This window comes from Neopelma chrysocephalum, unplaced genomic scaffold (genome assembly GCF_003984885.1).
Source record: "Neopelma chrysocephalum unplaced genomic scaffold, ASM398488v2 Primary Assembly neopelma1_74, whole genome shotgun sequence".
NCBI classification, from domain to species: Eukaryota; Metazoa; Chordata; class Aves; order Passeriformes; family Pipridae; genus Neopelma; species Neopelma chrysocephalum.
Window position 1 is genome coordinate 8,468,604 of NW_020897735.1, and position 13,571 is coordinate 8,482,174.

Sequence of the window (13,571 nt, forward strand, 5' to 3'; positions counted from 1 at the left end):
TCTCAATGGGAACAGCCCCAGCCATGAGCAGTGACTTTGAAAACTTGCCAGGTAAAGCCAAAGGAACAGCGGAGCCGGTTACTGGGTATGAATTGTTATTCAGCCCTCACAAAAGAGGAGGCTTTGACAACACCCCCAGTAACCTTGGCAAAGGGTTTTGTTAAGCAGGTCTGTGCCTCACTGCTTTTCAACTCACAGGCATTCATTGCTCCCTCCTACATCTGAGTCTGTGTTCCAGAGGAGGGCTGGGAGGTGGCAGCTGTGGCCTCATGCTGAGCCTTTTCCCTGCTCCCAACAACGGAGCTCCCTCCGCTCCCGGGGGAGAGCAACCAAACCCCTTCCCACTCATCCCTGCAGATACCCAGCCCACAGCCTCAGAATGGCTCCTTGTTTGAAACCATTAGGTTGGAAAAGACCTTTAAAATCATGGAGTTGGACTGCTGAGACAGGGATCTTTCCATCTCCAGCTTGGTCTTCTCACAGAGTGGGGCACTACTGAGGTGGCACACTGGGCACGGGTGCCCAAGGATCATTTTGCAAAGATGTTAGCAACTAAGATGTAATTGCTGAATGTTTGGTTGTTGGTTTTTTCTAACCTGGAAAAGACTCATTTTAGGGCTATTAGAACTTTTTAAATAGCTGAAGCTCTTTGAGTTTTTATAACTCATTTTTATAACTCACTTTTATAACTCACATTCCTGATTGCCAGGAGGTGCCCTGGGCTCCTGGGTCTCTGGGTACAACGTGCCAAGGGTAACGTTTGCTTGGTGTAAGCAAGGCCTCATTAATGCTTGTGATGCCATTGGCATCATTCTCAGGCTGTTTGAGACAGGCTTTATCATAGCAAAATGATGTGTTACCAGGAACAACACAAAAATTATGCCTACACTTCCTTCTGGATGAATGGAATGTTATTTTGAAGACTGGAATATTGTTCTCACAATGTCCCTTGGCTGTGCTTGTTTACACATAAAATATTTCCACTTACTTTTTCCTATAGATCTTCAGGCACCTGGTAGAACAGAAAACAGACTTTCCCTGGACTCTGCTGACTGTAATCATTGCTCTGTCCATGAAGGAGGAAAACCTGGTCCAAACAGACCAACAAAGGAAATAAATCCAAGAGCAGTTTTATCACCACATTTATACTGCTTCAAACTCAGACTTATTGCTCAACCTGAAAATACTCAATTGTGATAAAGGCTCAATGCTGGTCTGTGTGGCTGGTACCAGAGAGATGAGGGGCTGTGCCCAAAGTTTTACAGCAAACTAAAAGCAAGGGTCCTCTTGTTTACAATTGCATGTCACAGTGTAAAATAAATGCCAGTGTGAGGGATGACTCCATCTGTCAGGAGGAGACACAGGAGTTAGGAAGTGGTAGCTCCAAATTCCTCCAAAGTCAAGTCTGACACACTGAGCACAACTGGAGCCTGGTTATACAAGCTGCTGGAGCAAACATCCTACAGCCATCAGGCAATTAGATATTCCTTCTTTTTTTGTCTCCAAACCAGCCATTGAGGGGAATGCAGAGATGCTCTGATTAGACAGAAACAGAAGACATTTAATTCCCACTTCCTTCCAACGATTTCTAAATTCCTTCCTTGAAGAGTCAGCTTTCCAAAACTCCACATTTTGTGTTCTACTTAACCTCATGGGTATTCCAGAGAACATTCTAGCTCCACTTCTCTTTCCACACTCATTAGTTCAGTGCTCTTGGCTCCTTTCCTAGGATTTGGTCTAGCACAGCCTCTGCCCATTCAGCCATTTGACTGAAAATCATTTCCCTCTTCACTTCTGCAGTTTTCCTTTCAGTGCCTGAGCAATTAAAATCCCGAGTGATCAAAGCCCTGGTCTTCCAACTGTCCCTTGCTTTTCAAAATCATGGCATGAGCTCCTTTGCCTCCCTGTGTGAGCTGAGCTCAAACAAAGAAGGTCCCACAATTGCACGATTGTTGGGAACTGTGAACGCTGTCTTAGCCAAAATATTGACATCACTGACTTACACACTGAGGATTAATTTTTACTAGGGCTGTAACTACAGATCAGCAAATCATTGGGATGTCATTAAAATCAAATTGGTTGTCACACAAAGTCATTAAAGTCTAAATAACTGTTGCCTTTCACTTTCCTATCTCGATCTTAGCTATTCTGCAGCATTCCTGCATTATTTCTGACTCTCCACAAGGAAAGATGTCACAGGTGTTTATTCTTTCCTGGCTCTAAAATATCTGTATTATGTATGTGCAGCATCTGTTTCACGGAAGAATACAAATTGTTTCTGTGTATATCGTTTGTCCTGACTCAGACGTTCCTCCCAGAACTGTGGATTCCATTATGTCACAGTCCTGATTCCCCAGGCATTTTTAGTCCCTTGGGATGGAGGAAGGCTGGCAGTGAGTCACTCAGCCTGTCTTTGTATCATGCTGGGACACAGGATGGGCAGATGATACCTGCTCAGGACTCCTCACCCCCAAACTTCTCTAAATCCCTCCTGCCCCATCGCTGCCACACTGGAGGGTGAGGAGTGAACACACCTTCCCATCCAACACGGGCTCCTAAACCCGGGACACGACCCAGAGCAGGTGGAGCTCTAACAGGCAGTGCCATGTGCCTGGAGTCACAGAGTGGGTGGTTTTGTGGGGAACGTGGAAAGAGGGAGGTTTTTTGTTTTGGCAGCGAGTGGGAGAAGTATTGAAGTTGTAAAGAACATCGGGAGCGTGGGGGGCGAGGGGGGAGCGCAGGGTTTGCAGCTCTGTAATTTCCACCGGGGCACAGATCTCAGAGCCGTGTTTAACGGGGGCTCTGCTTAAAACAAATAGATGGAAATGAGTCTTTCTTCTATTAATACGGCCTAATCCTCGGGAACTGTGCTCCAATGTGTTTGCAAGGCACAATTACCAGAGTCCTCTCGAGCTGCTGGTGAATTCCTCCACGCAGAGCTCCGTGTTTTCCAGCCATTCATTTGTCCGCCCACAGCCCGGAGCACCCGGCGCCAACAGGCAGCTCCAAACGCTGCTCCCAGGACTCTGGGAACAGGGAGCTGCTGAGGCAGGAGCATTACCCAGGGGGCCCCAAAATAGAAAGCCCTGCCTGCCTCAGAGTCCTCTGGCAGCAGCCCTGACAGACCCCAAATGCACTAAACGTGCTGTAGCTGTTTAGAGCAATTCCTGCCTTCCATTCTGTGGAAAATGTTCTTTTGAAACAAGGTATGTTTTAGTGCCTTAACTGGAGTGTTTGAATCACGGGTTCAAAGTAAAATGGATCCTGAAAGCTGGATTTGAAGGATTATTTCAGGGTTGCTGTTACAGCAATATGAATTTACCTTTCGGAGGCACGGCTTGGTTTAGGGTTGCACATTGATAGATTTTTCTGTTATTTTGGGGACATTTGTTCATGAGAAATGAAATGCTGTTTTGTGGCCGTGTCTTCAGAGAAAATGAGGTTTTTATTCCTGAGCCAGGTGATGGAGTCTTCTTCCTCAGCCCTTGTGCCATATCATTTATCCAAGGAGTTCAAAGCATGTAAAGCTGGGAGGTTTCAGCTCTTTTCCTGCACGATAAGAGATATTTCAATGTCAATATTAGGGAAGACTGAGGCACAAAGAAGAGTTATGAGTTGTGTGAGGTCTCAGGGAGGCGGTGGCAGACCCGAGGGGCAGAACGAAGGTGACCTGAGCTGTGCCACCCTGCTGTGTCTGTCAGCTGAGCCGGGCTCTGCTGAGACACTCCGGTGTCATTTACCACGAGAGTCCAGCCAAGCCGGGGCTCGTCCTCCAGCTCGTTTGAAGGAGCTGTTAAATGCCAGCTTAGCAGCAGTCCTGGCTTGGCACAGGAGGGAAATGCAGGACAAGGTCCCAGCCAAGGGCTGCTGCTGCTGCAGCAAGTTCCCGGTGCCCGGTGCAGCCTCCCCGTCAGGCACGGGCTGGGCTATTCATCCACAAACAGCCTCCTTCCTTTCCAAGGCAGCCCGGGGGACACGAGGGAATGGCAGAGTTTATTATAAACCGAGTAAAGGAGCAGACTATTGCTGGAGGAGCTCCAGGGTTATAAAAGATCGGAGCGGGGGGAGGAGGAGGAGGGAACAGGACATAATTTGTGTTTGTGCGTGAGGGGGGGTGCAGGCTGGTGGCTTCCACCAGGCATTCCCCAAACCCTCAGGACCTTTGCCTGCTTTTGGTGGGGATTTTCTGCAGTGCCAGCCGTGCCGTGTCAAAGCCCACTTACTTTTGATTGTATCAATCATTCTCTTTATGCAGCAACTCGGCTCGGAGAACGCTCGCAGGTCCTGCTCGGAACGAGCTGCGCTCGCTGCCAGCTCAGCCTAGTTACTGCTGGAACTTAGTCTGGGGGATGGGAGAAAAAGGTTGCTGCTACTTTAAATATAATGCATTAAGAGGATGCTGGAAAAAGGCCTGCATGCTGTAATACCCAGCCATCGAGTTGGAAAAGGAGCCAGATGTAATACAAAAGAAGAAACACAGCCTCTTATGGATGCTGCACTAATTCATAAATCAGGTGAATCAGCTTAGGCAACTGCTGTGTTTTTATGCCTCTGCTGCATGGAGAACTGCATGTTGGATGCTTTTATTTGAAGTAATGGAACCAGATAATCCTTTGGACCAGGACAACTCCAATGGTAAGAAGTAGAAAACATAGAAAAGAGAGGGAAAAAAAGGATAATGAAAGAGTGTCTGAGTTTCCCATCCTACTAAAGCACAGGGATAGGCTTGTGTTTGTACTGTCTTCTGCATGGCTAAGTGGAAATGAATGTGGAATGATGTGCTTCACATGATCTGAGAAATCCCTCTCTTTCCAGGGGCTGGAGATAAACTGTAGTGGGCTGAGATGTGCCCTGGGAAGCAGCAGGAATGAGGCAGGACTGACCTGTCTCCCGGGCAGTCTGTGCAGGGGAAGGGGCACCTCTGCACTCCCCTGGCTCAGCCTGGGGGGCTTTTTGCCCCTGGGAAAAGGCTGGAACTTGGTGCCGTCTGTGCTGTCAAAGGGAGCGTTTGGGAGCAGACTCTTTATCTGCAGAGAGCTTTCCTCCAGGCACTGCATGAGTAATTTACTTAGGAGGATATATTTAGCTAAGGACCACATAAATTCACCCTGGAATTAAAGTCCATGGTTAAAACTGCAGCTATTCCATGGATTTATAGCGTTCCACACTATAGCTGATGTTCTGCTCTCTGGTCTGTTGGAAGGCAGACAAAAAAGCATAAATTGGGGGGAAAAGTTGTTTGCAATTGCATATCTTATTTCTCTGTTAGTGGAGAGAATTGGCTGCACTGAGGACAACAAATCGTTCCTGTTTATGAAAACAACTTAAGATGGTGGGTTTTTGAACAAATTGATTCTCAGCTCTTTAATATGCATTGGGGATATTCTGAATACAGTTTGCAATCCACCAAGTATTGCACTTGCTCCATGGATATTGCTCAGGAACTAGTTCTGTATTTCCCCAGCAGATCCTCTGCTGGCAACTAGAGCTTCAAGTGGGACACAACTGCAGAGTTAATGTCACAGGGACCTAAAACTGTGTGGAAGGAATGTGGTTAAGGGAATGAAGTAACATTTAAACTATGGGAACAGTTGACTGGGCAGATAGAAGTGGGCAGCACTGCCTCACTTGGGGCTCTGTGCCATTGGAAATCGAATTTAACAGAATCAAGGACAGATTTCTGGGGTTTCAAAGGATGATATTTCCACGAAAATATTAAGAGAGGAGGATCATACTTTTCATTTCATTTTTCTATCCTCTTTCATATGTGGTTATATTAATTCTTTTTTAGAAGAACGGTATCTGCTTCTCATGTCTTATACCTCCTCTTAGACCACTAAGATAGAGAATTAAATCTTATTTTCGTTACAGCAGGAAGTTTTAGGATTATCAGAGAAGTGCATGCACAGTTTGAGCTGATGTTAACAAACATAAAAGCCACTGTTCTTGCCCATTCCAGCGTTAGAATCTGGACTTGAGGAGTCACAGAGAGTGTCTTGATTCTGTGGGAAATGAAAGTTCAACTTTATTTTCTCTGACAGGTTAAAATGGCTCACTAAATTTGGAATGCATGTTTTAAGATACACAGGTTTTTCATTCTCCTCCTTGCAGACATGTAAATATATTCTGTCACACTGTGTACAAAATACTCTAAATAAGTGGGAGACACTGGGAAGGCTCATAAGCTGGGAAATGAGAGATAAATAAGGACTGCTGGTACCAAGGATCTGAGAAGAACCTTCTCTGGTTCCCCTTCCTAACTATGTAAATCCCCATCTTCCTTTTAGTGTTTTTTAATTACTTTGATTTAAACGACCTCATTGTAAAACAAATGGGCTGAACCATTTATTGATCAGGAGGTCAATGGTTTAACTGTGCTGCTGCTGGAGCTGCAGCACTGCAGGACTGAGGGTTCAGCTGCTCCTCTGATATTCCAGGCATCGTTTTGCACGAATCCAGGACGTAGAATGTCCTCAGAAATGTGCCAGCAAAGTGCTGTTAAGAAAGCTTTGCCCCTTTGAGGATGTTCCCTCCTGGATCAGCCCCTCGGTGCCTCTGACCCTCCACCCTGCAAGGAACACTCTGGTGGTTTGTGTTCCCCTCCCTGGGCTGCTCACGAGACAAATATTGATGCCTTGGGAAGTGACCACAACTTGAAACTCCTGGGCTTGCTGTACAAGTGCCTTTTGGCCTTCAAGAATCTGAAATCAAAGCCCTTTCTCTGGCAGCAGAACAAAACCTGTTCTTTAATTTTTTTACCTGCCTGGGGGTCCACGTGTGTTAAACCACCTGTCTCAACACTCAGCCTCAGTTCCTTCTTATTGCCAGAGCAGTTCATTAGTGACAGGAAAAGCTGCTCTGGACAATAGGTGGCAATAATATACTTGAGAGCTGCTCTTTTTTGCCTCCTACAGCCCTTCCCTTGGCTTCCCGAGCTGCAGAAATCAGCTGGCAGGACGTTGGTGGAATATTCAAGGCTGGGAAGCTGTGTCTCGTTTCTTAGCACATTTCTTGATTTCTCCTAATCAAATGAGGCTGCCAACTGTTCATGGAGAGGCCTCTTAGATTTGTTATTGCTTGTAAATGGAGCAGGGAGTGACCACTCCTTTATCTGGGGCCCGAGGTGAGATCTGAGCTGTGATAGTTGTCTTGGTGGAACAGACTTTGGAGTCAAATCCCAGCCTGTGGGTGCAAAGGTTATTGGGGTTTTCTCTGTGGTCCTTCATTGAGCTGCAGTGTTTGGGCTGCTTTGAACACATGGCTGCTCTCCATTTTGGTGTTTGGGAAGGGAGGTGGAAGTTCTGTAACTTTTCTGCACGTGTGGCTGGGCTAAAAATTCGCATAAAGCTACAGGTTCTCATGTGGATTTTTAAAAAATCATTAAAACACCCACTTTCTCCCCCTCACCCCCAATATTTTCGTTCCATTCTCCGAAATGCAGGAATATAAGGAAAGATTATTGTCATTTGGTGATGTCTCACAGCTCTGACTTTCTGAAGTGTTGTTTTTAATGTGCTGGCATGTCTTTACTTCATTCTTTTCACAAAAAAAAAAGAAAAAAAATTCTTGGAAGAAAAGTGCTGAAGAATGTGCTGATTCCAAAACCATAACCCTAAATTACCCATTTCAGAGGGATGACATATCAGAGCTACAGATTTCTCTTTTCTACTATAGCCACTTGCAGCTACAAGAATAAAAGACAACTCAGCAGCTTTCTGCAAGCTGGTGAAGATTTATAAGATATTTTATTTGTGTACAAACTCTGGAGTACCAAATATCTCTGAATTATTCATTCATTGTGTCTTCTAATTGCTCAGATCTCAGTTTATACAGCTCTAGTCAACACTGGAACCACCTCTGAGCTTCTTTCTTTTCTGTGTCCCGACAATATTTCTTTGTGATTTAGTTGTTAATCCTTTAAGAGCACAAGATTTTTATTAGACAACCTTTTGAACAGCCCTGTAGACCAGATCCCAGCTGCTGGTTTTGGTGGAATCGTGTTCCCTACACAATAGGTGTGAATCACAGATGCACATTTTGTGCCACAAAGAAGTGAAATCAAGCCTTTGTGCTTTAATAAGACAATAATTACAGCAGATTTTCTTCAGTCTCTGACATGCACAGTGAACCAGGTGAATTACTTGGATGACAGCCAGCCTTGAACTTTGTGTGCTGCTGGTAATTTAGATTCTTGCAGCGCTGTTCCAGGGCAGCAGTGACATCCTGGCCTCAATGACACCACAATGTGCAGGAAAATCACACTTGGTAGAGAGTAAAACAGAAGCAAGGAGTGGGAAAACAGAATATTTTTTGTAGATTAGGTGTGGTTTGTTAGAGTTGTGTGGGAAAGCTCCAGGGGAACAGGAGAGCAAGGATTCAGCTGTACAGTGGTTTGCAGATGCATCCTACAATTTCCAGGTTGGGAATGAATTGTGGATAAGTGTTCCATGCAGTCACTTCCCTTCTCTACCTGCTGAAGTCTTTAGGAGAGGGTGGAGCCAATCAATAAACGAGCACCCCACTGGATTATGAGCACACAGCAGGGTAGATCCATCCCCATGGAATCCTGAAGGAACATTCAGGGACTGGAATGTAACCACCCAGACCTGGAGGTGCTGGGAACAGTCACAGCAGTGTCTTCATGCTTTGGAATAAAGAAAAGGGTCCTTTCATAGTCAAGCAAGTCCAAGGCCTCTTTTATATTCCTTCTAAAAGAGAGGAACTTCAAAGCAGAGCATTGTGAGGAAACCTCCCAGATCCATCTCTACAAGACACCACCACATCCAGTCCCTCCCAGAACCGTGTCCAACACCAGCCATGGCTGGAAGGTGGATCCAGTGTAACTAAATGGAATGGAAGAGTGCACAGCCCAGGGATCTCAGGGGAGCAGGGATGAGGGGGAATTCAAAGCATCCATCTGACGTATCGAGGTATTTATAGGTCAGAAGCTTTTAAATTCATGAGATTCTGGTGGCAGACAGCAGAAACTGGAGAAGCCACAGAAGGAATTGTCAGTTGTTAATGAGATCTGAGACCCACATTTTGGCACAGTCAGAGTCAGGTGGGTTTTCTGAGGCCTTTAATCCAGGGGGATCAGGATCCCATGGTTGTAACTGAGCTGTTGGCCAGCACAAAGATTGATGGCCTTTGATGCTTCCCATCCATGTCCAACAAACCCCCCACACGTGAGGGACAGAGGGGATGAGGAGCTGCTCCCCCCCAGCCACTCCCCTGCAGGGCTCCTCCCTGTCTGACCAGGAGAGCTCTCAGTGCACACACGGAGTTATCCCACGGGATAATATTCCCATGGAGATGTGCTTCCTCCCTGAGCATCTCCAAGGAGCCAGCACATGGAAAAGCTTTCATGCCAAGCATTCCTGCTGCTGGCCCAGGCTCGGAGACCCAGCAGATGCTTCATTCAGTGACTCAAAGATTTTGGCTGCTCTGGAGCTCAATGCAGGATCAGAAAATACCTGCCAGAATGAAGCTGCAAGAAATGTTTGTTTTCCTCCAGGATCTAGAGCTGCCTCTAGTTTTGTTTGACACCTTTAAATGCTTCTCTGGCTGTAGCTGGAGGTTGGTGGGCAGCTGTGGCAGATGGAATAACTCGAGCCCTTGTTCTTTGTGCTGGAGCTTTATGTGTGGGTTTGTTTGCTTAACGTTGGTGGGCATGGCCTGGCTGATGGAGCAAAACGATGCCCCTGGAGGTGGGTCCTGCCCTTAATCCTCGGGAGAAATCCTGAGAGTTGGTGTTTCAAAAATAGGAAAGTAAGATGCAGAGTTCTTTTATTTGGTCCAGGGCGAAAAAAAAAATTGCCTTAAAATAACAATAGTGAAAGTTAGAGCAGAGTTCAGGCTATTTTATTGTCTCTGCAACTGGCTCTCTATTTGCAGAACCGCTGTCAGAGCATTACTCATGGCAGGGGGAATATCCCTGAAGAGCTTTTCACAGCCCATGTGTCAGACAGGAATGCAAAGGATCAATTTACAGCCACAGACAAAGATCTGAAAACGTCCGGGGGGACCTGGGAGAATGTTTCTCACCCCAGATAGTTTCAGTGATTTAACTGATCCCTCTTTCCTGACCGCAGCCCGGCTGCAGCTTTCCCAGAGCCCGGCAGGAAAAGCGGGCTGGGAGTGCAGGGAGAACACGCGGCCCCTCCGAGCAGCCCCTGCCCTGCAAAGCTGAGGAGCATTTCAGCGTGTTTGGGAAAGCCCAGCAGTGCACGACGGTATTCCAGGGAGAATCCTGGTGCCGTGCACGTTTCCATGAGTAACTGGCTTTATTTAGCAGCCCATCCTTTGCTACTGGGCTGCAGCTGTCAGAAAAACCAGGCACTGACTGGGGAGCTGCGTTTGAAAGTGCTCTCTGGATGGGCCGGTCCGGGAGCTACACAAAGCACTTGGAAGTAGTTTTCCAGCTCCGTTTGGCCAGGTTTTGAGTAATGATTATACTTCCCCTGAAAGTTGGTAGTCATTTTTAGTTCATTTATTCCTACATGCATTTGTTTTATTGTAATTTAAAGTTTCCTCTTAAACTTCAGGCAAAACTAGAGGATGTATTAATCTGCTTAGCAGAGACAGCTTTGAAATGAACCTTTCTCCTTTTCATATCATTTGCAACAGGATCTGTAAAGTCAGACCTTAATCTTAGAAACTGATGCATTTATTCAGCAAGGGAGGGCAGGAGGGGTTTCTCTGAGTTGTCTGGAGGAGCACACACACAGTTCATCCTTTTTTTTTGGCTCTTACAAATGTTTGTTGTTTTTAAGGCTGAAGAAAAAAAAAAGAAGAAGAGAAGATTTAATTTTCGTGACTTCTAACACGAGATGAAGAAATTTAAGATAGAGAAAATTGAGAGGATTTAGGGGCAAAAAGCAGGTGCAGTGGGTTGAAAGCAGCGCTCGGTGCCGAGGCTGCCGACCCGCCTGCCTGCGGCTCTGCCGAGCCCGGAGAGAGCCAGGTTTTCTTTCCCTGCTTATTCATTTTCTGAGTCATTCATCTTGTGCTATAGCTATTGAAAACTGTAACAGAGTCTGGGAAGCGCTTGGCTTTCGAGTGCTGCCTCCTGATTGGGCTGGGGAATGCTGCTGTTGGGGAATAATGTGTGAATACCATCTGCTCCCGGAGCCGGCGGTGGATTCTGCTCCAGAGGCACCTTCAGCCGGGACTGCGGGCAAGGGGAGCAGTTTGCTCTCCCTCTTTCTTATCCAAACTTTTAGTTGTCGCTGGATTTCCTCTCTGTCTCCCTGCTGAACTTTTTGTGTGCTTTGCTCAAGGGCCGAGGTGCTTCTCCTGCGGGGATTTTGGGGTTGTTTTGCCTTCCTTTTTCTCCCTGCGTGGGATTCCTGCCGGGGTTCAGCATGTGCAGCAACCCGGGGGAGAAATCAGGGACTTGTGCAGCTGGTTACTGCAGCACGAGAGTTCACATGGAATGTCTGAGCTGCTCTGAGAAACTACTTCCAAAGATTTGACCTGCTCCTCCAAAGGTAAGCAGAGAAGGACTTTGGAATTCCGGGGTTGACTTTTTACTCGCGTTTGTTTTGTTGGGAATGAACGTGTCTCCTTGGAGCAAAGCCTGGGATCAAAGGCTGGGGTTTGTCTCTGAATTTCTTTAATGAGCAGAGTTGGAACAATGATTGTCTTTTGCTCTTTTGTGTAGAAATCGTTTTACAATAGGTCTCAACACAAACTTTGTGCAGTGTGAGTGTGGTTGTAATTCAGGACAGCAGCTGTTTTTTGGGTTTGCATCTTTATGAAGAGAACTCTCTCAACTCTCGTTTTCCTGCTTCTGGGATCTCTTTCTCAGCCTGTTACCTCAGACCAAACACAGTTAGTTGTCAGCAGTCTGGATTTCCACTTCCAGAAGACAAGATGTAGTTTGTGAGCCCCTGAAATCCTGCTCACAGTGACCTGCTGGGGCAGCCTCAGTCCCTGGAGAGAAAACTGGAGCCGTTCCTTCACCCTCAGCAACAGGCCTGGCACCACTTGCCTGTGGCCACTGGGAGCACATCCTGAACTTTTGGATGTGACTCTGATAATAGAGTTATAATGTTTGTTCTGAAGGTTACATTCAGTCAGACTCTTCTGTCTGCACAGGGCAAAGTCAGCCAAGGGAGGACGTGAAATGTTGATATTTTGCAGAATCTCAGCCCTCCTTCCTGCGTCAGGTTATCCCATTTCCTGGAGTCTGCTCCAGGGAGGAATCTGCAAAGCCCATTTCTAAGACTTTGCTGAAGGTTCGTTGTAATTTATTTTTGGTAGACATCTGATTTTTGGCTTCCTCTTTTATGTTGGTGTGCTAATTGTAAGTGTGTGGTACATATGTGAGCTGCATGTGCTTCTGTGCATTCTAAGAGAAATGTTTAGTACCTGCAATTAAGGGAACAGGGTGTTGATGTGACTGATACTTGACCCAACGCAAACTTTTCAGATTGAATCCATAAACAAGAGCAGGTCTTACATCTCCTGTGCTTTCTTGCACTCAGGCCTGTGGAGCAAATGTTCTGTAGTACAGAGAAGAGCTGTTGCTGTCTGCAGTGTCACTGCAAAATTAGCAGTGAGACATCTTTTCACTTAGTCATTTGTCTGGCGAGGTGCCAGATCATCAAAAGCGACTCCTTTAACGAGGAGAAGATTTACTTTGCTGGAGCCTGAATCAGGAGAACTGTGGCAGCCACAGAAGGGATCAGGAGCCAGGCTCCCATGGTCCTTGTGGGTCCCTTCCAGCTGGGGATATTCCATGGTTCTGTGGAGGAATGGCTGGATCACATCAAGGAACAACACCACTGTGCTCCCTGGGAACACAGGGTATGTGGATCTCTGGATTAAGGTCTCACTGTGCCTGGTGCAAGCCAAGTGTGTGCCTCTCATTGCATGGCTGCTAAAAAAGCCTTGGAAGGCCATGCATGCACCAGGAAAAAAGGGATTTTCCAGTAATCACCACATTTCTGGGCATAGAAAAACTGTTCCTCATTCATTGCTGCTGGTAATAATAACAATGCTCACTTAGGTCCTTTTTGGTGGAATTATCTTGTCAGGTGTAGATCTCCCAACCTGTCCCTGGCCCAGCCAGGATGACTGTAGGGAAGTAGCACAAGGATTATAATCCTGCCCTTGGAACTCCAGAGGTAGGAGCACTTCCATCCCAGAGCTGGCAGGAGGGTTCTCAGCATGTGGCAGGAGAGACCAATAGCACATGGAGCAGTGGAATCCGAGCTCTGTAATTCCATGGAATGTCCATGTGCACACTCCTGTCAAACCCCAGCTGGCTGCTAAAGGGTGTTTATTTTTTGCTCAGCTTTTTCTGCCCCATCAACCAGTTCCTTGGTTCAGGGTAACTGGGAGGGATGTTCTTGCCTGGGTAGAGTTGACTGGTTGTAACCCTGGAGAGAGGGATTTGCTGCTGGATCCCTCCCAAACCTCCCCCAGCTCAGCACTGGGCAATCTTGCCCTTTAAAGCACTTTTGGTTTGCTCATACCCTGGGATGATCATCAGCACTGCAGCGTTTGCCCTCTCTGACCCAGGGAACTTCTCCCAGGTGAAATGTGCTGCTTTTATCCTCTTCTTT

General features: G+C 46.6%; 1 protein-coding gene and 1 long non-coding RNA gene across 7 annotated transcripts in view; one reads left to right on the forward strand and one right to left on the reverse strand.

The window, feature by feature from the left end:
* Positions 1-3,430: 3,430 nt before the first annotated feature.
* Positions 3,431-4,321, reverse strand: LOC113969753. The gene is made up of 2 exons (XR_003534929.1): positions 4,224-4,321; positions 3,431-3,549 (listed from the first exon to the last, which is right to left on the reverse strand). It is a non-coding gene; the product is annotated as an uncharacterized LOC113969753 (long non-coding RNA).
* The window catches only part of DAB2IP (DAB2 interacting protein), a 174,805-nt gene continuing 165,292 nt past the window's right edge, over positions 4,059-13,571 (forward strand). Inside the window, exon 1 of one of the 6 annotated variants that reach the window (XM_027687904.1) lies at positions 4,059-4,514. In XM_027687904.1, the coding sequence (XP_027543705.1) occupies positions 4,397-4,514 (118 nt within the window). In that variant the 5' untranslated portion in view covers positions 4,059-4,396. Of the gene's footprint in view, positions 4,636-11,133; positions 11,490-13,571 lie in introns of those variants that run through there. The other 5 variants (XM_027687901.1, XM_027687898.1, XM_027687896.1 and 2 more) reach the window with 5 other exon arrangements.